General features: G+C 38.9%; 3 protein-coding genes across 4 annotated transcripts; all 3 read right to left on the minus strand.

Annotated features, from left to right (window-relative positions):
- Positions 1 to 1,590: 1,590 nt before the first annotated feature.
- Positions 1,591 to 22,608, minus strand: LOC307243595 (peptidyl-prolyl cis-trans isomerase-like). Of its 2 annotated transcripts, none has more exons than XM_080018454.1 (5): positions 22,588 to 22,608; positions 4,773 to 4,803; positions 4,363 to 4,451; positions 2,554 to 2,726; positions 1,591 to 2,442 (listed from the first exon to the last, which is right to left on the minus strand). In XM_080018454.1, the coding sequence occupies exons 1-5, from the start codon at positions 22,591 to 22,593 to the stop codon at positions 2,307 to 2,309; spliced, it is 435 nt and encodes a 144-aa protein (XP_079874580.1). In that variant the 5' UTR covers positions 22,594 to 22,608; the 3' UTR covers positions 1,591 to 2,306. The 2 variants fall into 2 exon arrangements, with proteins under 2 accessions (XP_079874580.1, XP_079874579.1); XM_080018453.1 differs by lacking the exon at positions 22,588 to 22,608 and adding an exon at positions 5,799 to 5,922.
- Positions 10,826 to 14,877, minus strand: LOC307243367 (peptidyl-prolyl cis-trans isomerase-like). The gene is made up of 5 exons (XM_080018160.1): positions 14,682 to 14,877; positions 13,662 to 13,692; positions 13,407 to 13,495; positions 11,400 to 11,572; positions 10,826 to 11,288 (listed from the first exon to the last, which is right to left on the minus strand). Exons 1-5 carry the CDS (start codon positions 14,748 to 14,750, stop codon positions 11,153 to 11,155), a joined length of 498 nt encoding a protein of 165 aa, XP_079874286.1. The 5' UTR covers positions 14,751 to 14,877; the 3' UTR covers positions 10,826 to 11,152.
- Positions 18,203 to 22,699, minus strand: LOC307243596 (peptidyl-prolyl cis-trans isomerase-like). The gene is made up of 5 exons (XM_080018455.1): positions 22,588 to 22,699; positions 21,626 to 21,656; positions 21,415 to 21,503; positions 18,737 to 18,909; positions 18,203 to 18,623 (listed from the first exon to the last, which is right to left on the minus strand). Exons 1-5 carry the CDS (start codon positions 22,654 to 22,656, stop codon positions 18,488 to 18,490), a joined length of 498 nt encoding a protein of 165 aa, XP_079874581.1. The 5' UTR covers positions 22,657 to 22,699; the 3' UTR covers positions 18,203 to 18,487.
- Positions 22,700 to 22,827: the final 128 nt, after the last annotated feature.

The raw sequence follows: 22,827 nt of genomic DNA on the forward strand, positions 1-22,827 counted from the left end.
CTTTGTTCATTTTTTGAGGATGAAATCATAAATATATGGAAGTTCACATTGCCCGTACTTAAAAAATAAAATACAATCGGACTCAAGCTTCGGCAAACGCGTATCTTATAACAGCATACATAATGTGAAAAAAGAACGAGAATAATATAAATGAAAACAAAAAGGAATAACATGACAAGACGAGAAGAGTTAGGAGAACGGAAGATGGTGGTTCAAATGCTCCTCCTTAGTTTGCCGGAGTCGTGTAAGTCGTAAGACACAAAATCTGCGAGCCATGATGAGTTCAAATTCTCAGAAAGAATCAAAAAAATACCATCCTGAAAACTGTAAGTAATCACATAAAAACGTCAACCTCTTTCCTGTATCATGGAATCGTCACCCACTGAAAAACTTGGACACAAATACATGAATCCACAGAAAATCGTCACCAAGTCGAGTCGAGTCCACCCAAACTGGGAACGAATGATACGTTCATATCCGAGGAATGCGTCGGAAAACAAGTACCTGTGAAATTGTAACTACTCAAAGAAAGACACAAACATCTTTTGGATTTCAAAGAATCATAATCGGGGGCAGTGGCTCAGGAGGTACAGAAGTTCGTCTAGTAATTGGAAGACTGCCGGTTTGATCCCCTTGACCAAGACACTTAACCCCCATGCACCGCTATAAGGCAGCCCACTGCTCCTCAGTTACTAGGATGGTGAAATGCATTTTGTTGCCTCAGTACATGTACTCTGTGTAATGAGAGTTAGTTTAATCTAATCCGTAGCCTTTTGGAAATGTAATCCACAGAAAGACATGGCCACTAAAATAACGTAACTTCGCTTTGTAAGTTTCTCTAACTACGTCATTATTGCCCCACACAAGACCAAGACCAAGCAAAGGCAAAAATAGGCGATTGTTGTAAAAAAAACAACTTCATGCTCATGCAGCTTCCTACAGCTAAACATAGCGGCCTTAACATGAAAAGGGAGATGGCATTAAATCGTGACAAGTCCTTCCATAATAAGTCAAATTCCAAATTAATGTTAATGTCTGATGAATATTGTCTGTATTACATTACAGGCAATTCATCTATTTAACTGAATGTTTCAATTGTAGATTGTTAGCAGAAGAAATACAATAAAGTATTCATTAAAACTAACATTTATTTATTATGTTTGTGAAATCACAATGATTTATTATGATTGTTCCATATTCTCTGTCTGGTTGTAAGAATAAATAATGTAATGCTCTTAAAAATTACTTTTAGGAGGATTTAAATGTATATTTAATACAACACAGTCAATTAATTCTATTATATAATTATAGGACCCAGAATCGTAATTGTGGCGCCTCCCCTTGCGGCTGCCTGCACGAGCACCTTGTGTCGATTACGCACATTTTGATAGTTTTTAGTATTTTTAGAGCTTATAGAGCTTATTGTGCGTAATCACCGGGTGTCATGACATTTCACTGCATATATGTATGACCGTATGTATATGTATGTGACAAATAATCTCTTGAACTTTGAACAATTACAAAGTTTGTGTTTATTATTGTTCCAGATGATGAAAAACAGCCTAAGTCTTATGTCACACTACACAGGACAAAGACCACTATTATGGCCAGGCAATTAAAATATTGCTCTATAAGACAATTCGGGTAAGAATCAGGCTGAATCCCTGTAGTTTTGATGCCTCATTACGGAAAATCTTCAAAATGTCATTTGTAAGTAACACAAAAAAAATGGACATTGTGTATTGCTGCCTGGAGCTATACACGAGGTCCATTTATTTATTATTATTATTATCATCATCATCATCATCATCACCATCATCATCACCATCATCATTATTATTATTATTATTATTATTATTATTATTATTATTATTATATGTCTCTATATGCTTATGTATATTATCCACATGTAAATTTAGACTCTACATACTAACTTAAGGTAAAGGTCACACAAACACATACAAACATACGCACTCACATTATGGAGAAGAAATGGATTTAATGAATTTAATATGCCAGAGCAGTGATAAACCATCTAACCATTTAGTTTATTTATATATTTATTCTTGTATTCAGTGTCTACGTGCTCCTCATTGGACGGCTCATAATGTTCCAAAGTTACATATCGTTCACAAATCATACCAGACTAGAGACTGTCACTGGGTAAATAACTGGGGGGGTTAGAAATGTCATTTATTTTTGGAAGATGTGTCATTTTAACAAATGGGATAAAGAGGCTGAAGGGATGGGTATTTTCATAGGATCTGTTCATGTTATAATAATAGTTTTTTTAAATTCAAAGCGTCCTATCTAAGTTCACCGCAGTCTGCAATGACGATTTGCACTGTGCATGTGCCGTCCTCAGTGCCTCGCTTCTCCATCGCGTTGACAACATCGAGACCCTCCACCACGTTGCCAAACACCACGTGCTTCCCGTCTAACCTGGAGAGGGAATGTGGAAACAACAGCACTCAGTGGAAGATTGTATGGAAGTTTTTTTTGGTCTCGGGTCGAACACAAGGAGGCCCCTGCAACAGAGAAAGGGGATCTTACCATGCAGTTTTTGCCGTGCATATGAAGAACTGCGAGCCGTTGGTGTTGGGACCGGCGTTGGCCATGGACAGGATGCCAGGGCCCGTGTGCTTCAGTTGGAAATTCTCATCGGCAAACTTTGCCCCGTAAATGGATTTACCCCCCGTTCCGTCGTGGTTGGTGAAGTCCCCGCCCTGAAAGTGAAGTTGATGTTAATATTCCCAATTGTAGATGGGTAGTTGATATAAATGGGGTGGTTCTAGGTTTTATTAGGGGTCCAGTCCCCAAGGGGGGCGGAGACCCCTGTTGTTTTTGTTCATGAAATATTTGACGTCAGTGGAACATGGATGTCATGGAACCGACGTACCCACGCACAGGATGAATACGATTTGTATTCGGGGCAGTTCTGCCATGGTGTCGTCTTAGAGTTTGATCCAAATTGGTCCATTTTTGTAGCAGAAGTTAGTAAAAAAAAACATTGCCTTTCTCATTTCCGCAATGGTCACGTGATAGCACTGCAGACCCAGATCAGTCACAGACAAGCGTGTCATTGCTCACAGGTCATGTGTAATCACTTCACGCACGTGCAAAATGGCGGTGCACAACGACTGCCTGACACTAAATCTGCCATTTTTAAATACTCCAGAAATATAATCTGCTCACTGGACTATTTGATTGGACTTTAACTACAGATGAACTCTGACAGACTGTACATACACAGAAGCCCAGTGATAACCGCCGTTCAACTGGAGGTAGGTGTTGCGTTTGGAACACGGAGAATGTAGTTGACATTCTCCCTGAATTGTAGTGAGTTGTAACAGAAACCATCCAAAATGACAGTGACAGGTATTACTTGATAACTATAAACCTTTATGTTTGAAAATAATTACGATAAAATATTACCAGAAGACGATTGGATTAAACAAAGCGTCAAAAACATGTTTGTGTGCGTAATGTAAAATATTTTGACATGGACGGCAAGTGACCTCGATGATGTTTTAATGGAAGGAACGAGCCTTTAACAAGACATGGAAACATCTGGTAGAATAGAAGACAATGTTTGAGGAAGAGATCATATAGCAATACCAGAATTGCCAAGGACACATACGTTCTGTAATACAACATTGAAATTAACGTATGGTGAGGTATTACTGGCTGTATTGGTGTTGATCACTATGACTCTGCATTACAGAATATAGCCACGCCAAATAATAAAGCAATTCAAAGATCACTGGTAAATGAGGATGCATGCGAATGACCACCAACATCAGATTTGTTAAAAATAGCACCTACATTGCAGACAATGCAGAATTCCATTGCAGACAATTTATTTGGTTGTCACCTACAGCATTGCAAATAGTCCTTGAATATCATTACCTCACACATGTCACAGCAACTAGCCTGGACCCTGTTTATTGCTATATTTATTTTCTATTTTTTTCATGAAAGTCATATGGTTTCATGCCAAAGAGTCTCAACTATTGAAAACTGTATGTGTTGTTTTTTACTTTTCCAGTTATAGATATGAATGATGAATGTATTTTTTTTTATCTTAACTCGACCGCAAATTTGTGAAAGTTTTTGAAAAATAAATGAGAAAGAATAAATAAATAAAAAATATAAGTTCCACAACCATGTTCCGGACATGTCACACCAGAGGAGATTCACAAATTTGATTGAAATGTACAACAAATGTAATGACTCATTTGTATAAGTTAACATGATGTCATCATTCATATTAAATAATTTATTTTCCATTTCTCACAATTTTAATGATGATTGCGTTGTCGTGGTTTTTTTTTTATTGCTTCCCGACTGAAAAAACTGTACCTGACACATGAAGGTTGGGATGACGCGATGAAACAGGGAGCCCCTGTAGCCAAAGCCCTTCTCTCCTGTGCACAACGCCCGGAAGTTTTCTGCAAAACACAAACAGATGAACATTTCTACACATCAGTTTTTAATTAAACACACAAGCACTAGGAAGAGGGTTGATGAGAATAGATGGATAAATAGACAGACGGACAGACAGACAGACAGACAACAGACAGACAGACAGACAGACAGACAGACAGACAGACAGACAGACAGACAGACAGACAGACAGATAGATAGATAGATAGATAGATAGATAGATAGATAGATAGATAGATAGATAGATAGATAGATAGATAGATAGATAGATAGATAGATAGATAGATAGATAGATAGATAGATAGATAGATAGATAGATTCTGTACCTGCAGTCTTCGGGACAACATCAGCCCTGAGCTGCAAAAGACAGACGGTCAGTCAGGGACAAAATGAGTACATTAGTACACATAGTAAGTACATTACAAAATATATATATATATCTTAAATATAAATATATCTTCATGATTGCAGGGTTAACACAAATAAATAAAGATTGTACATTTTATTGCATCCCTGTTCTCTCTTAAACAATGTTACCTCTGTTTTTTAGCTGTTTACAAAATCCAATAAGGAGATAGTTTGTCACACTCAGAAACAATAGTTGATGGTAGTTATTAAGCAAATACTTCGCGAGTTTCCATGTTTTCCACGCCTTTCCCCTTTTTGGAGATCCCGCTCTGGACGAGTGACTCGGCAAAAAGAGGTGTTACGTTAGTTTATCAGTTGCAATGTTTTCCTTCATTGTGATTCCTTAACAAAATTGTTCCGAACATTTTAATTAAACATTTAAGGAAGTATTTGGTAGATGTTATCATGCAGGTTGAGTAAATCCTGTAAGTTTTCAGGAGTTTCTTGGTGTCGGGGAGCCCCAGTGTTTCCCGTTTATTATCACTTTCTGTCGCTTTAAATTGCTGCGGTGAACTTGAAATGTTTGATTGAATTAAGGAAAAAAAAAGTTCAGAGTTTTTCACAGATCCAGCCTCTTAAAATGCAGCAGACTGATGCGTTTAAATTTAAAATGCATGTCGTCTGCTAAATAATGGGATGCGTGGCCTGGTCCTATCAAACGCCCTATTTCTCGCGCTGAAAGCTACAATAACAATGTACTTGTATAAGGAAACGGTGAGGGTTATTGTAAATCATTCACAATAATATGCTGCAATAATGTAAATAAATCAAACAAAGACAGTCATAATGGAGTTTTCTTATACAACAATGGTAAAAGTGGCCTAATTCACTGACAGGCTGCATCAGGTCTCATGCATCTGCGCTGCTCTGCAGTAATACAAGTTATTTTAAGGTGCTGAAAATCCCATGGTTACCATGAGAGTAAATGGTAAAAGGAAACTTACCTCCATTATAATCCTGCCAGCGCTGGTGCCATCAATATTAATGTCAAAATAAACTCTAGGATTTCCCATTTTCAGAAACTGTCCGTGTGACGGGATAACGCGGAAGGACCTGTGTGTGTGTGTGTGTGTGTGTGTGTGTGTGTGTGTGTGTGTGTGTGTGTGTGTGTGTGCGTGCGTGTGTGTGGGTGTGGTTGCGTGCGCATACGCGTAAGTGAAACTAGACATAAGAAATTTGAATTGTATGTAACTATTTATTCCCAAAATACTCAAGACAATTTCCCATTTTCAAAAACTGTCCGTGTGATGGGATAACGCGGAAGGGCTTGTGTGTGTGTGTGTGTGTGTGTGTGTGTGTGTGTGCGTGTGTGTGTGTGTGTGTGCGTGTGTGTGCATGCGTGCGTGTGTGGGTGTGGTCGCGTGCGCATAAGTGAAACTAGACATGAGAAATTTGAATTGTATGTAACTATTTATTCCCAAAATACTCAAGACAATAAATGAAATTAAAAAATGAACTTATCTTTTCAATGACTACGACCCAGACAAAAGTCTGAAAAAACAACAACTAAAAAAAAGTGCGTGGTATGACAGCATGTGCGCTGTGAACTACCAAGATGTTGTGTCTATGCACCATCCTAACATTAATCATGAACTTTACGTTTAGTGTATTGAAATAAATTGTGAAATTGCCTGCGAGGCATCTAGGTAACACAGCCATTACTCCCCCCACGAAACACTATTAAGCATTGCAAATAGACGTACGGTAATAACAATGTTTTACTTAGAAAACAACTTCAAGTGAACCGTTTTAGAAAAAAAAACACACAAATAATTAAAAATCAAACATTTTCTTTCAGATAATTTAGAGAAAAGTTTGAAAAGTCCATACTTTCCAAAGATGACATCGGGTTGTTTTCAAGTGACGATGAAAGCCTTTGTGCCATAGTACATAAATATTTCACCATATTGGGCACAAATTCCAGCTGAGTAGTCTAAATACTTCAATAAGATTAACACTAATCAATATCAGTGCATATCACAATATTTCATAATTGATGTATTGTTCACAACGATACATTACCAAACTATTAACAATTAAAAATGACAATGATTACGACACTTCACAAACGTTCTCGAATGAAAACAGAATATACTGTATATGAACCCCAATATGGACATGTGGGTCATACAGTTCAAACAATGTAAAAACACAGAACTGTGTTTCAAGATTCCGTCGCCAAAACCTGTGTCTGTTTATGTGCAGAGACAATAAAGATGATAAACCAACAGAGGGAAAAAGATGAGATTATTCGTTTTGACAGTGCTGAAAGATTCTTGATGCTGACAAACTCTGCCTTTGTGTGGAGCATCCGTCTTTGTTGTAAAAATCACATCTGAAAGTCCAATGTGATACTTTTCATTTAATCGGCTTTCTTCTCTGCCACGTTTCACAACATCCCATTTTTTCAACCTCACTTATCCCAACAAAGCATCAAAGCAACAGCATTTCTTACAAACAGACACTGGTGAGAAAGGCAAGGCAGCGTCTTTACCACCTCAGGCAGCTGAGGAAATTCCGGGTCCTGGTGAGGATCCTCAAGTCCTTCTACTCTGGAGCAGTGGAGAGCATCCTGACAGGCAACACCACTGCCTGGTTTGGGAACTGTACTGCTCAGGACAGGCTGGCCCTGCAGAGGGCCACTGGAACTACCCTCCCCTCCCTGCAGGACTTATACACCAGGAGTTGTAGTAGCAGAGCCTGCAGGATCATGAAGGATCCTCACCACCCCAACAACGGACTATTCCAGCTGCTGCGGTCGGGCAAGGAGCCACACACATAGGCTCCACTACCTTCTGTACTGTTTTTAGCATACTGTACCGCATACTGTGTCACTGTTCTGGGTTGTTCGGTGTCACCGTATTGCGGCGCTGTACTGTTGTATACTGTGCTGTATTATCTCACAACACTACCTCACTTTATTCACATGCCACTTTAATGCACATATCTGTATTTACATAATTGCCTATCACATATACATAAGTCTATCCCATATACGTAAGCCTATCCCCTTTATCTATTCTATTTTATTTTATTTTATTTTATTCTATATGTTTTTATTTTATTCTATAGTATTCGACTTACTGCATTACAATTTAGGAATCAGTTAGTTGGTCTCGTAGAAAGAAATTTTCTTAGGTAGCTACTATGTTCAGTCCAGGACCTATTGTGTGTAATGACCGGGTGCGTTGCATCAACATTTCACTGCGTATATGTTTGAAAGTATGTATATGTATGTGACGAATAAACCTCTTGAATCTTGAATCTTCACTGCTCTACAGCAAGTTTCACACCGACTCCGTAATCGCATCCGACAGCCTGGCCGCCGGATAATCTGCGCCTGGGTTTCGCGTCACAAAATATTTCAGGGAATTTGGGAGAGCTCGTTTTTTCTAGATCAGAGAGTAGTTTGATCAGATGGACATTCACCATTTTCCATGAATCAAAGTTTAAAACCCGCTTTACATAGTGTTTGCAAAGAAGCAACAAACGTAAAAAATACACACATTTCATTCATATTCAAAGAGGTTTATTGATAGTGAATATGGTAAACTTCCAAGTTTAAGGTTAATAACGTCATTATTGTATATATGTCACTGATTTACTTGGTTTTAAGCTCAATTTCAAAAAATAACTTGACTGATGTCTCTTCGTGTCATAGTGTCAGAGTGAAAATTTGAACGCGTCCCGGAGCCTCGATCGGACGCGGAAGTTCCACACCGCTGCGCGTCATGGCTTTTCGTGTGTGGAACCTGATTCTCCGCAGGAATGAATGGACTTGTTTGTTCTTGTTGTTTGTCAACGTCGGGGTGAAGGCAGCTTTAGACTTGAGGTATTTAATACATTATCTCCAGCAGTTAATTCTACATGTTCTCCACCGCCTGCCGTTTTCTTTCAAGTACTGTATCTTTATCATTCCAAGTGTGTGCACACAGTCTGTCTTGTTCTTATATTTGAATTAATTCACATTACTTTGTTCATTTTTTGAGGATGAAATCATAAATATATGGAAGTTCACATTGCCCGTACTTAAAAAATAAAATACAATCGGACTCAAGCTTCGGCAAACGCGTATCTTATAACAGCATACATAATGTGAAAAAAGAACGAGAATAATATAAATGAAAACAAAAAGGAATAACATGACAAGACGAGAAGAGTTAGGAGAACGGAAGATGGTGGTTCAAATGCTCCTCCTTAGTTTGCCGGAGTCGTGTAAGTCGTAAGACACAAAATCTGCGAGCCATGATGAGTTCAAATTCTCAGAAAGAATCAAAAAAATACCATCCTGAAAACTGTAAGTAATCACATAAAAACGTCAACCTCTTTCCTGTATCATGGAATCGTCACCCACTGAAAAACTTGGACACAAATACATGAATCCACAGAAAATCGTCACCAAGTCGAGTCGAGTCCACCCAAACTGGGAACGAATGATACGTTCATATCCGAGGAATGCGTCGGAAAACAAGTACCTGTGAAATTGTAACTACTCAAAGAAAGACACAAACATCTTTTGGATTTCAAAGAATCATAATCGGGGGCAGTGGCTCAGGAGGTACAGAAGTTCGTCTAGTAATTGGAAGACTGCCGGTTTGATCCCCTTGACCAAGACACTTAACCCCCATGCACCGCTATAAGGCAGCCCACTGCTCCTCAGTTACTAGGATGGTGAAATGCATTTTGTTGCCTCAGTACATGTACTCTGTGTAATGAGAGTTAGTTTAATCTAATCCGTAGCCTTTTGGAAATGTAATCCACAGAAAGACATGGCCACTAAAATAACGTAACTTCGCTTTGTAAGTTTCTCTAACTACGTCATTATTGCCCCACACAAGACCAAGACCAAGCAAAGGCAAAAATAGGCGATTGTTGTAAAAAAAACAACTTCATGCTCATGCAGCTTCCTACAGCTAAACATAGCGGCCTTAACATGAAAAGGGAGATGGCATTAAATCGTGACAAGTCCTTCCATAATAAGTCAAATTCCAAATTAATGTTAATGTCTGATGAATATTGTCTGTATTACATTACAGGCAATTCATCTATTTAACTGAATGTTTCAATTGTAGATTGTTAGCAGAAGAAATACAATAAAGTATTCATTAAAACTAACATTTATTTATTATGTTTGTGAAATCACAATGATTTATTATGATTGTTCCATATTCTCTGTCTGGTTGTAAGAATAAATAATGTAATGCTCTTAAAAATTACTTTTAGGAGGATTTAAATGTATATTTAATACAACACAGTCAATTAATTCTATTATATAATTATAGGACCCAGAATCGTAATTGTGGCGCCTCCCCTTGCGGCTGCCTGCACGAGCACCTTGTGTCGATTACGCACATTTTGATAGTTTTTAGTATTTTTAGAGCTTATAGAGCTTATTGTGCGTAATCACCGGGTGTCATGACATTTCACTGCATATATGTATGACCGTATGTATATGTATGTGACAAATAATCTCTTGAACTTTGAACAATTACAAAGTTTGTGTTTATTATTGTTCCAGATGATGAAAAACAGCCTAAGTCTTATGTCACACTACACAGGACAAAGACCACTATTATGGCCAGGCAATTAAAATATTGCTCTATAAGACAATTCGGGTAAGAATCAGGCTGAATCCCTGTAGTTTTGATGCCTCATTACGGAAAATCTTCAAAATGTCATTTGTAAGTAACACAAAAAAAATGGACATTGTGTATTGCTGCCTGGAGCTATACACGAGGTCCATTTATTTATTATTATTATTATCATCATCATCATCATCATCACCATCATCATCACCATCATCATTATTATTATTATTATTATTATTATTATTATTATTATTATTATTATTATTATTATTATTATTATATGTCTCTATATGCTTATGTATATTATCCACATGTAAATTTAGACTCTACATACTAACTTAAGGTAAAGGTCACACAAACACACACAAACTTACATACTCACATTATGGAGAAGAAATGGATTTAATGAATTTAATATGCCAGAGCAGTGATAAACCAACTAACCATTTAGTTTATTTATATATTTATTCTTGTATTCAGTGTCTACGTGCTCCTCATTGGACGGCTCATAATGTTCCAAAGTTACACATCGTTCACAAATCACACCAGACTAGAGACTGTCACTGGGTAAATAACTGGGGGGGTTACAAATGTCATTTATTTTTGGAAGATGTGTCATTTTAACAAATGGGATAAAGAGGCTGAAGGGATGGGTATTTTCATAGGATCTGTTCATGTTATAATAATAGTTTTTTTAAATTCAAAGCGTCCTATCTAAGTTCACCACAGTCTGCAATGACGATTTGCACTGTGCATGTGCCGTCCTCAGTGCCTCGCTTCTCCATCGCGTTGACAACATCGAGGCCCTCCACCACGTTGCCAAACACCACGTGCTTCCCGTCTAACCTGGAGAGGGAATGTGGAAACAACAGCACTCAGTGGAAGATTGTATGGAAGTTTTTTTTGGTCTCGGGTCGAACACAAGGAGGCCCCTGCAACAGAGAAAGGGCATCTCACCATGAAGTTTTTGCCGTGCATATGAAGAACTGCGAGCCGTTGGTGTTGGGACCGGCGTTGGCCATGGACAGGATGCCAGAGCCCGTGTGCTTCAGTTGGAAATTCTCATCGGCAAACTTTGCCCCGTAAATGGATTTACCCCCCGTTCCGTCGTGGTTGGTGAAGTCCCCGCCCTGAAAGTGTAGTTGATGTTAATATTCCCAATTGTAGATGGGTAGTTGATGTAAATGGGGTGGTTCTCGTTTTTATTAGGGGTCCAGTCCCCAATGGGGGCGGAGACCCCTGTTGTTTTTGTTCATGAAATATTTGACGTCAGTGGAATATGGATGTCATGGAACCGACGTACCCACGCACAGGATGAATACAATTTGTATTGGGGGCAGTTCGGCCATGCTGTCGTCTTAGAGTTTGATCCAAATTGGTCCATTTTTGTAGCAGAAGTTAGTAAAAAAAAACATTGCCTTTCTCATTTCCGCAATGGTCACGTGATAGCACTGCAGACCCAGATCAGTCACAGACAAGCGTGTCATTGCTCACTGGTCATGTGTGATCACTTCACGCACGTGCAAAATGGCGGTGCACAACCACTGCCTGACATTAAATCTGCCATTTGTAAATACTCCAGAAATATAATCTGCTCACTGGACTATTTGATTGGACTTTAACTACAGATGAACTCTGACAGACTGTACAAACACAGAAGCGCAGTGATAACCGCCGTTCAACTGGAGGTAGGTGTTGCGTTTGGAACACGGAGAATGTAGTTTACATTCTCCCTGAATTGTAGTGAGTTGTAACAGAAACCATCCGAAATGACAGTGACAGGTATTACTTTATTACTATTAACCTTTATGTTTGAAAAATAATTAAGATAAAATATTACCAGAAGACGATTGGATTAAACAAAGCGTCATAAACATGTTTGTGTACGTAATGTAAACATTTTTGACATGGACGGCAAGTGACCTCGATGATGTTTTGATGGAAGGAACGAGCCTTCACCAGGACATGGAAACATCTGGTAGAATAGAAGACAATGTTTGAGGAAGAGATTATATTGCAATACCAGAATTGCCAAGGACACATACGTTCTGTAATACAACATTGAAATTAACGTATGGTGAGGTATTACTGGCTGTATTGGTGGTGATCACTATGACTCTGCATTACAGAATATAGCCACGCCAAATAATAAAGCAATTCAAAGATCACTGGTAAATGACGATGCATGCGAATGACCACCAACATCAGATTTGTTAAAAAAAGCACCTACATTGCAGACATTGCAGAATTCCATTGCAGACAATTTATTTGGTTGTCACCTACAGCATTGCAAATAGGCCTTGAATATCATTACCTCACACATGTCACAGCAACTAGCCTGGACCCTGTTTATTGCTAAATTTCTTTTCTATTTTTTTCATGAAAGTCATATGGTTGCATGTTTTTTACTTTTCCAGTTATAGATATGAAATTTGTCCTCTGGTGTGACATGAACGTTTTTGAAAAATAAATGAGAAAAAAAAAAAATCTATTTCCATATAAATGGTGATTCTTTATATTTCAAAAACTCTCCATTAAGTATTGTTTGTCTTCTGATAAAATTGGCTCCTTTCAATCAAAAAGGCTGTTCAAGTAAATGCCTGTTTTTAAATAACAATATAGTGTCACGCCAGAGGATACAGGATTTATTTTTATTAACTTCTGGAGTTACAATTATATAAATAGACATCTGTGAAATAATGCATATGATTATCGAGGAAAATTTGAATTATTTCTTTTATATATCAATGTTCAAAGTTCCACAACCATGTTCCGGACATGTCACACCAGAGGACATTCACAAATTTGATTGAAATGTACAACAAATGTAATGACTCATTGTGTATAAGTTAACAATATGTCATCATACATATTAAAGAATTTATTTTCCATTTCTCACAATTTTAATGATGATTGTCGTTGTCGTGGTTTTTTTTTATTGCTTCCCGACTGAAAAAACTGTACCTGACACATGAAGGTTGGGATGACGCGATGAAACAGGGAGCCCCTGTAGCCGAAGCCCTTCTCTCCTGTGCACAACGCCCGGAAGTTTTCTGCAAAACACAAACAGATGAACATTTCTACACATCAGTTTTTAATTAAACACACGAGCACTAGGAAGAGGGTTGATGAGAATAGATGGATAAATAGACAGACGGACAGACAGACAGACAGACAGACAGATAGACATAAGGACAGATAGATAGATAGATTCTGTACCTGCAGTCTTTGGGACCACATCAGCCTTGAGCTGCAAAAGACAGACGGTCAGTCAGAGACAAAATTAGTAAGTACATAACAAAAAAACAAAAAACAAAAAAAAAATATATATATATATATATATATAAATATCAAATATAAATGTATCTTCATGATTGCAGGGTTAACCCAAATAAATACAGATTGTATATTTTATTGCATCCCTGTTCTTTTTTAAACAATGTTACCTCTGTGTTTCTTCGCTGTTTACAAAATCCAATAAGGAGATAGTTTGTCACACTCAGAAACAGTAGTTGATGGTAGTTATTAAGCAAATAGATCCCGCTCTGGACGAGTGACTCGGCAAAAAGAGGTGTTACGTTAGTTTATCAGTTGCAATGTTTTCCTTCATTTTGATTCCTTAATTAATTTGTTTCTAACATTTTAAATAAACATTTAAGGAAAATGCAGCATTACTGCGCAGTATTTGGTAGATGTCATCATGCAGGTTGGGTAAATCCTGTAAGTTTTCAGGAGTTTCTTGGTGTCGGGGAGCCCCAGTGTTTCCCGTGTATTATCACTTTCTGTCGCTTTAAATTGCTGCGGTGAACTTGAAATGTTTGATTGAATTGAGAAAAAAAAAAGTTCAGAGTTTTTGACAGATCCAGCCTCTTAAAATGCAGCAGACTGATGCGTTTAAATTTAAAATGCATGTCGTCTGCTAAATAATGGGATGCGTGGCCTGGTCCTATCAAACGCCCTATTTCTCGCGCTGAAAGCTACAATAACAATGTACTTGTATAAGGAAACGGTGAGGGTTATTGTAAATCATTCACAATAATATGCTGCAATAATGTAAATAAATCAAACAAAGACAGTCATAATGGAGTTTTCTTATACAACAATGGTAAAAGTGGCCTAATTCACTGACAGGCTGCATCAGGTCTCATGCATCTGCGCTGCTCTGCAGTAATACAAGTTATTTTAAGGTGCTGAAAATCCCATGGTTACCATGAGAGTAAATGGTAAAAGGAAACTTACCTCCATTATAATCCTGCCAGCGCTGGTGCCATCAATATTAATGTCAAAATAAACTCTAGGATTTCCCATTTTCAGAAACTGTCCGTGTGACGGGATAACGCGGAAGGACCTGTGTGTGTGTGTGTGTGTGTGTGTGTGTGTGTGTGTGTGTGTGTGTGTGTGTGTGTGTGTGTGTGTGTGTGTGTGTGTGTGTGTGTGTGTGTGTGTGTGTGGGTGTGGTCGCGTCCGCATACGCATAAGCGAAACTAGACATCAGAAATTTTAATTGTATGTAACTATTTATCCCCAAAATACTCAAGACAAGAAATGAAATTTAAACCCAGACAAAAGTCTGAAAAAACAACAACTAAAAAAAAAAGTGCGTGGTATGACAGCATGTGCGCTGTGAACTACCAAGATGTTGTGTCTATGCACCATCCTAACATTAATCATGAACTTTACGTTTAGTTTATTGAAATAAATTGTGAAATTGCCTGCGAGGCATCTAGGTAACACAGCCATTACTCCCCCCACGAAACACTATTAAGCATTGCAAATAGACGTACGGTAATAACAATGTTTTACTTAGAAAACAACTTCAAGTGAACCGTTTTAGAAAAAAAAACACACAAATAATTAAAAATCAAACATTTTCTTTCAGATAATTTAGAGAAAAGTTTGAAAAGTCCATACTTTCCAAAGATGACATAGGGTTTGTTTCAAGTGACGATGAAAGCCTTTGTGCCATAGTACATAAATATTTCACCATATTGGGCACAAATTCCAGCTGAGTAGTCTAAATACTTCAATAAGATTAACACTAATCAATATCAGTGCATATCACAATATTTCATAATTGATGTATTGTTCACAACGATACATTACCAAACTATTAACAATTAAAAATGACAATGATTACGACACTTCACAAACGTTCTCGAATGAAAACAGAATATACTGTATATGAACCCCAATATGGACATGTGGGTCATACATTTCAACCAATGTAAATACACAGAACTGTGTTTCAAGATTCCATCGCCAAAACCTGTGTCTGTTTATGTGCAGAGACAATAAAGATGATAAACCAACAGAGGGAAAAAGATGAGATTATTCGTTTTGACAGTGCTGAAAGATTCTTGATGCTGACAAACTCTGCCTTTGTGTGGAGCATCCGTCTTTGTTGTAAAAATCACATCTGAAAGTCCAATGTGATACATTTCATTTAATCGGCTTTCTTCTCTGCCACGTTTCACAACATCCCATTTTTTCAACCTCACTTATCCCGACAAAGCATCAAAGCAACAGCATTTCTTACAAACAGACACTGGTGAGAAAGGCAAGGCAGCGTCTTTACCACCTCAGGCAGCTGAGGAAATTCCGGGTCTCTGTGAGGATCCTCAAGTCCTTCTACTCTGGAGCGGTGGAGAGCATCCTGACAGGCAACACCACTGCCTGGTTTGGGAACTGTACTGCTCAGGACAGGCTGGCCCTGCAGAGGGCCACTGGAACTACCCTCCCCTCCCTGCAGGACTTATACACCAGGAGGTGTAGTAGCAGAGCCCACAGGATCATGAAGGATCCTCACCACCCCAATAACGGACTGTTCCAGCTGTTTCACTCATATTCAAAGAGGTTTATTGATAGTGAATATGGTAAACTTCCAAGGTTAAGGTTAATAACGTCATTATTATATATGTGTCATTTATTTACTTCGCTTTAAGCTCATTTTCAAAAAATAACTTGACTGATGTCTCTTCGTGTCATAGTGTCAGAGGGAAAATTTGAACGCGTCCCGGAGCTTCGATCGGACGCGGAAGTTCCACACCGCTGCGCGTCATGGCTTTTCGTGTGTGGAACCTGATTCTCCGCAGGAATGAATGGACTTGTTTGTACTTGTTGTTTGTCAACGTCGGATGAAGGCAGCTTTAGACTTGAGATATTTAATACATTATCTCCAGCAGTTAATTCTACATGTTCTCCACCGCCTGCCGTTTTCTTTCAAGTACTGTATCTTTATCATTCCAAGTGTGTGCACACAGTCTGTCTTGTTCTTATATTTGAATTAATTCACATTACTTTGTTCATTTTTTGAGGGTGAAATCATAAATATATTGAAGTTCACATTGCCCGTACTTAAAAAATAAAATACAATCGGACTCAAGCTTTGGCAAACGCGTCACCAAGTCGAGTCGAGTCCACCCAAACTGGGAACGAATGATACGTTCATATCTGAGGAATGCGTCGGAAAACAAGAACCTGTGAAATTGTAACTACTCACAGAAAGACACAAACATCTTTTGGATTTCAAAGAATCATAATCGGGGGCAGTGGCTCAGGAGGTAGAGACGTTCGTCTAGTAATTGGAAGACTGCCGGTTTGATCCCCTTGACCAAGACACTTGACCCCCATGCACCGCTATAAGGCAGCCCACTGCTCCTCAGTTACTAGGATGGTGAAATGCATTTTGTTGCCTCAGTACATGTACTCTGTGTAATGACAGTTAGTTTATTCTAATCCGTAGCCTTTTGGAAATGTAATCCACAGAAAGACATGACCACTAAAATAACGTAACTTCGCTTTGTAAGTTTCCCTAACTACGTCATTATTGCCCCACACAAGACCAAGCGTCAACTTCCGTCACTGTGACTACAGATCTATTTACACGGACAACACGGTGAGTTACAACAATGACAAGGTTTGGTTCAAAGGCAAAAATAGGCTCATGCAGCTTCCTTCAGCTAAACATAGCGGCCTTAACATGCAAAGGGAGATGGCATTAAATAGTGACAAGTCCTTCCATAATAAGTCAAATTCCTAATTAATGTTAATGTCTGATGAATATTGTCAGTATTACATTACAGGCAATTCATCTATTTAACTGAATGTTTCAATTGTAGATTGTTAGCAGAAGAAATACAATAAAGTACTCATTAAAACTAACATTTATTTATTATGTTTGTGAAATCACAATGATTTATTATGATTGTTCAATAAAATAATTACAAAGTTTGTGTTTATTATTGTTCCAGATGATGAAAAACAGCCTAAGTCTTAGGCAATAAAGAAGCATTTGTCCAAACATCTTCTTTTGTTGCAAACAATCACTGATTATGTCACACTACACAGGACAAAGACCACTATTATGGCCAGGCAATTAAAATATTGTTCTATAAGACAATTTGGGTAAGAATCAGGCTGAATCCCTGTAGTTTTGATTCCTCATTACGGAAAATCTTCAAAGTGTCATTTGTAAGTAACACAACTAAAATGGACATTGTGTATTGCAGCCTGGAGCTATACACGAGGTCCATTTATTTATTATTATCATCATCATCATCGTCATCATCATTATTATTATTATTATTATTATTATTATTATTATTATTATTATTATATGTCTCTATATGCTTATGTATATTATCCACATGTAAATTTAGACTCTACATACTAACTTAAGGTAAAGGTCACACAAACACACACAAACTTACATACTCACATTATGGAAAAGAAATGGATTTAATGAATTTAATATGCCAGAGCAGTGATAAACCAACTAACCATTTAGCTTATTTATATATTTATTCTTGTATTCAGTGTCTACGTGCTCCTCATTGGACGGCTCATAATGTTCCAAAGTTACACATCGTTCACAAATCATACCAGACTAGAGACTGTCACTGGGTAAATAACTGGGGGGGTTAGAAATGTCACTTATTTTTGGAAGATGGGTCATTTAAACAAATGGGATAAAGAGGCTGAAGGGATGGGTATTTTCATAGGAGCTGTTCATGTTATAATAATTTTTTTTTTTTAATTCAAGGATCCTATCTTAGTTCACCACAGTCTGCAATGACGATTTTCGCTGTGCACGTGCCGTTGATAGTGCCTTGCTTCTCCATCACCTTGACAACATCGAGGCCCTCCACCACGTTGCCAAACACCACGTGCTTCCCGTCTAACCTGGAGAGGGAATGTGGAAACAACAATGCACTCAGTGGAAGATTGTATGGAAGTTTTTTTTGGTCTCGGATCGAACACAAGGAGACCCCTGCAACAGAGAAAGGGGATCTTACCATGCAGTTTTTGCCGTGCATATGAAGAACTGCGAGCCGTTGGTGTTGGGACCAGCGTTGGCCATGGACAGGATGCCAGGGCCCGTGTGCATCAGTTGGAAATTCTCATCGGCAAACTTTACCCCATAAATGGATTTCCCTCCCGTTCCGTTGTGGTTGGTGAAGTCCCCGCCCTGAAAATGTAGTCGATGTTAATATTCTCAATTGTAGATGGGTAGTTGATGTAAATGGGGTGGTTCTAGGTTTTATTAGGGGTCCAGTCCCCAAAGGGGGCGGAGACCCCTGTTGTTTTTGTTCATGAAATATTTGACGTCAGTGGAATATGGATGTCATGGAACCGACGTACCCACGCACAGGATGAATACAATTTGTATTCGGGGCAGCCATGCTGCCGTCTTAGAGTTTGATCCAAATTGGTCCATTTTTGTCGCAGAAGTTAGTAAAAAAAACCATTGCCTTTCTCATTTCCGCAATGGTCACGTGATAGCACTGCAGACCCCATTTGAAAATACTCCAGAAATGTTAACTACAGATGAACTCTGACAGACTGTACAAACACAGAAGCGCAGTGATAACCGCCGTTAAACTGGAGGTAGGTGTTGCGTTTGGAACACGGAGAATGTAGTTTACATTCTCCCTGAATTGTAGTGAGTTGTGACAGAAACCATTCGAAATTACACAGTGACAGGTATTACTTTATTACTATTAACCTTTATGTTTGAAAAATAATTAAGATAAAATATTACCAGAAGACGATTGGATTAAACAAAGCGTCATAAACATGTTTATGTAAGTAATGTAAAATATTTTGACATGGACGGCAAGTGACCTCGATGATGTTTTGATGGAAGGAACGAGCCTTCACCAGGACATGGAAACATCTGGTAGAATAGAAGACAATGGCCCTTTCTCAATCTGCGTTCTTGTCTGTACCTGTGTTCTTGTGGACTTGTGAAACGTTACAGTCGCAGCCCAAGTACTGTTCCAATTCAAAGTACGCATCAAGCCAAGTCCAGTCCAAATGCCCGGATGTGGACTTGCTCCGCCCATTTTATCGAGGATGCATCGGTGGTGACTTGTGTGGACTTGGGACAGCTAAGTATCCCCGAATGCATTTCACAGAATGACCGTCCTGCGTCCTCCCGTCCCCGGGAGTCTGTACTCCCGAGTCGAACTTGCCAAGTCTGAACTACCAAGTCCACAAGTCCGGACTTTGCGGACTTGGTATTGAGAAACGGCTAATGTTTGAGGAAGAGATTATATTGCAATACCAGAATTGCCAAGGACACATACGTTCTGTAATACAACATTGAAATGAACGTATGGTGAGGTATTACTGGCTGTATTGGTGGTGATCACTATGACTCTGCATTACAGAATATAGCCACGCCAAATAATAAAGCAATTCAAAGATCACTGGTAAATGACGATGCATGCGAATGACCACCAACATCAGATTTGTTAAAAATATCACCTACATTGCAGACATTGCAGAATTCCATTGCAGACAATTGATTTGGTTGTCACCTACAGCATTGCAAATAGGCCTTGAATATCATTACCTCACACGTCACAGTAACTAGCCTGGACCCTGTTTATTGCTATATTTCTTTTCTATTTTTTTCATGAAAGTCATATGGTTTCATGCCAAAGAGTCTCAACTATTGAAAACTGTATGTGATGTTTTTCACTTTTCCAGTTATAGATATTGATGATATTTCTGTTTTTATCTCAACTCGACCGCAAATTTGTCCTCCGGTGTGACATGAAAGTTTTTGAAAAATTAATGAGAAAAAAAACAAACTATTTCCATGTAAATGGTGATTCTTTATATTTCAGAAACTCTCCATTAAGTATTGTTTGTCTTCTGTACTTCCTGGTAAAGTTGGCTCCTTTCAATCAAAAAGGCTGTTCAAGTAAATGCCTGTTTTTAAATAACAATATTGTGTCACACCAGAGAATACAGGATTTATTTTTATAAATGTTCTGGAGTTACATTGATATAAATAGACGTCTGTGAAATAATGCATATGATTATCGAGGAAAATTAGAATTATTAGTTTTATATATCAATGTTCAAAGTTCCACAACCATGTTCCGGACATGTCACACCAGAGGACATTCACAAATTTGATTGAAATGTACTGTTAGGCCCACGGCCTCCCAGCACCACTAGAGGCTGCTCTTGACCCATCCGCGGCTCCCCCCTTAGGCCAATTTTTCACACCTGGGATCAATTGCCTTCATCACTCCACACAGTATTTATTCTCCAGCTCCCCAGTCACTCATTGCCAGACCGTCAACTAGCTTACCCAGGTTGTACTGCTACGCACCTAGCTTATGTCTCCTTGTTTCATCTTCCCCTTACCTGCTTGTCTCCTCTCGTCGACCATGTCTGTCCGTCCCTCTCCATCCGGCCTGGTTCCCCGTCTCTCCATCCGGATCCTGGACCCCTCCTTCCCGGTCATCATCATCCCTGCCCTGCCCTGCCCTGCTCCATCCCTACCTGACCGGGTCCCCCCGGCCATCTCCACTGTGTGGTCTAATAAACCTCCTTCGTCTGCCTCCCGTCTCTCTGTGTCGCGCGTTTGGGTCCCTCCTAGCTCCGGTCGTAACATGTACAACAAATGTAATTACTCATTGTGTATAAGTTAACATGATGTCATCATACATATTACCTGACACATGAACGTTGGGATGACGCGGTGAAACAGGGAGCCCCTGTAGCCGAAGCCCTTCTCTCCTGTGCACAACGCCCGGAAGTTTTCTGCAAAACACAAACAGATGAACATTTCTACACATCAGTTTTTAATTGAACACACGAGCACTAGGAAGAGGGTTGATGAGAATAATTTGATAAATAGACAGACAGACAGATAGATTCTGTACCTGCAGTCTTTGGGACCACATCAGCCCTGAGCTGCAAAAGACAGACGGTCAGTCAGGGACAGAATGATTGTGTATTTTATTCAACCCTGTTATTATTTTTTAAATATTTTACCTCTGTTTCTAAGCTGTTTACAAAATCCAATAAGGAGATCGTTTGTCACACCCAGAAACGTAAGCTGATGGTAGTCATTACGCAAATACTTCACGGTTTTCCACGGAGTGAGGAAAAGTTCGGCGCTTTTTGGAGATTCCGCTCTTGACGAGTGACCCGGCAAAAATATTCTTTCAGAAGAGTCGGTTCAGCTATGAGTTGGGATTCTCACAAGAATCAGGGCCGTTACTTGCTATGCGGACTATGCGGTTGCACGGCGAACGTTACGTTACGTTTAGTTGATCAGTTTTGTTTCCTAACATTTTAAATAAACATTTAAGGAAAATGCAGCATTTTTGCGCAGTATTTGGTAGATGTCATCATGCAGGTTGGGTAAATCCCGTAAGTTTTCAGGAGTTTCTTGGTGTCGGGGAGCCCCAGTGTTTCCCGTTTATTATCACTTTCTGTCGGTTTAAATTGCTGCGGTGAACTTGAAATGTTTGATTGAATTGAGAAAAAAAAAAGGTTCAGAGTTTTTCACAGATCCAGCCTCTTAAAATGCACCAGACTGATGCGTTTAAATTTAAAATGCATGTCGTCTGCTAAATAATGGGATGCGTCGCCTGGTCCTATCAAACGCCCTATTTCTCGCGCTGAAAGCTACAACAACAATGTATTTGTATAAGGAAACGGTGAGGGTTATTGTAAATCATTCACAATAATATGCTGCAATAATGTAAATAAATCAATAATTCACTGACAGGCTGCATCAGGTCTCATGCATCTGCGCTGCTCTGCAGTAATACAAGTTATTTTAAGGTGCTGAAAATCCCATGGTTACCATGAGAGTAAATGGTAAAAGGAAACTTACCTCCATTATAATCCTGCCAGCGTTGGTGCCATCAATATTAATGTCAAAATAAACTCTAGGATTTCCCATTTTTAAAAACTGTCCGTGTGACGGGATAACGCGGAAGGGTGAAGCGTCTACTTCACTGCGCAGGACGGTTTAGGTCTATATATAGCCTGTGTGTGTGTGTGTGTGTGTGTGTGTGCGTGCGTGTGTGGTCGCTTGTGCGCGTGCGCATACGCATCAGCGAAACTAGACATA

The sequence above is a fragment of the Zeus faber genome (genome assembly GCF_960531495.2).
Source record: "Zeus faber genome assembly, chromosome: 17".
Lineage (NCBI taxonomy): Eukaryota > Metazoa > Chordata > Actinopteri > Zeiformes > Zeidae > Zeus > Zeus faber.

Excerpts from the sequence above, each read along its gene's own strand:
- LOC307243595 (XM_080018453.1), bottom strand. The coding sequence starts at position 5,867 with ATGGGAAATCCTAGAGTTTATTTTGACATTAATATTGATGGCACCAGC. Across the intron at positions 2,727-4,362 it reads TCCCAACCTTCATGTGTCAG|GGCGGGGACTTCACCAACCA; the intron begins GTACAGTTTTTT and ends CTTCACTTTCAG. Across the intron at positions 2,443-2,553 it reads TGCACGGCAAAAACTGCATG|GTTAGACGGGAAGCACGTGG; the intron begins GTAAGATCCCCT and ends TTCCCTCTCCAG.
- LOC307243367 (XM_080018160.1), bottom strand. The coding sequence starts at position 14,750 with ATGGGAAATCCTAGAGTTTATTTTGACATTAATATTGATGGCACCAGC. Across the intron at positions 13,496-13,661 it reads TGTGGTCCCAAAGACTGCAG|AAAACTTCCGGGCGTTGTGC; the intron begins GTACAGAATCTA and ends TGTGTTTTGCAG. Across the intron at positions 11,573-13,406 it reads TCCCAACCTTCATGTGTCAG|GGCGGGGACTTCACCAACCA; the intron begins GTACAGTTTTTT and ends CTACACTTTCAG.
- LOC307243596 (XM_080018455.1), bottom strand. The coding sequence starts at position 22,656 with ATGGGAAATCCTAGAGTTTATTTTGACATTAATATTGATGGCACCAAC. Across the intron at positions 21,504-21,625 it reads TGTGGTCCCAAAGACTGCAG|AAAACTTCCGGGCGTTGTGC; the intron begins GTACAGAATCTA and ends TGTGTTTTGCAG. Across the intron at positions 18,624-18,736 it reads TGCACGGCAAAAACTGCATG|GTTAGACGGGAAGCACGTGG; the intron begins GTAAGATCCCCT and ends TTCCCTCTCCAG.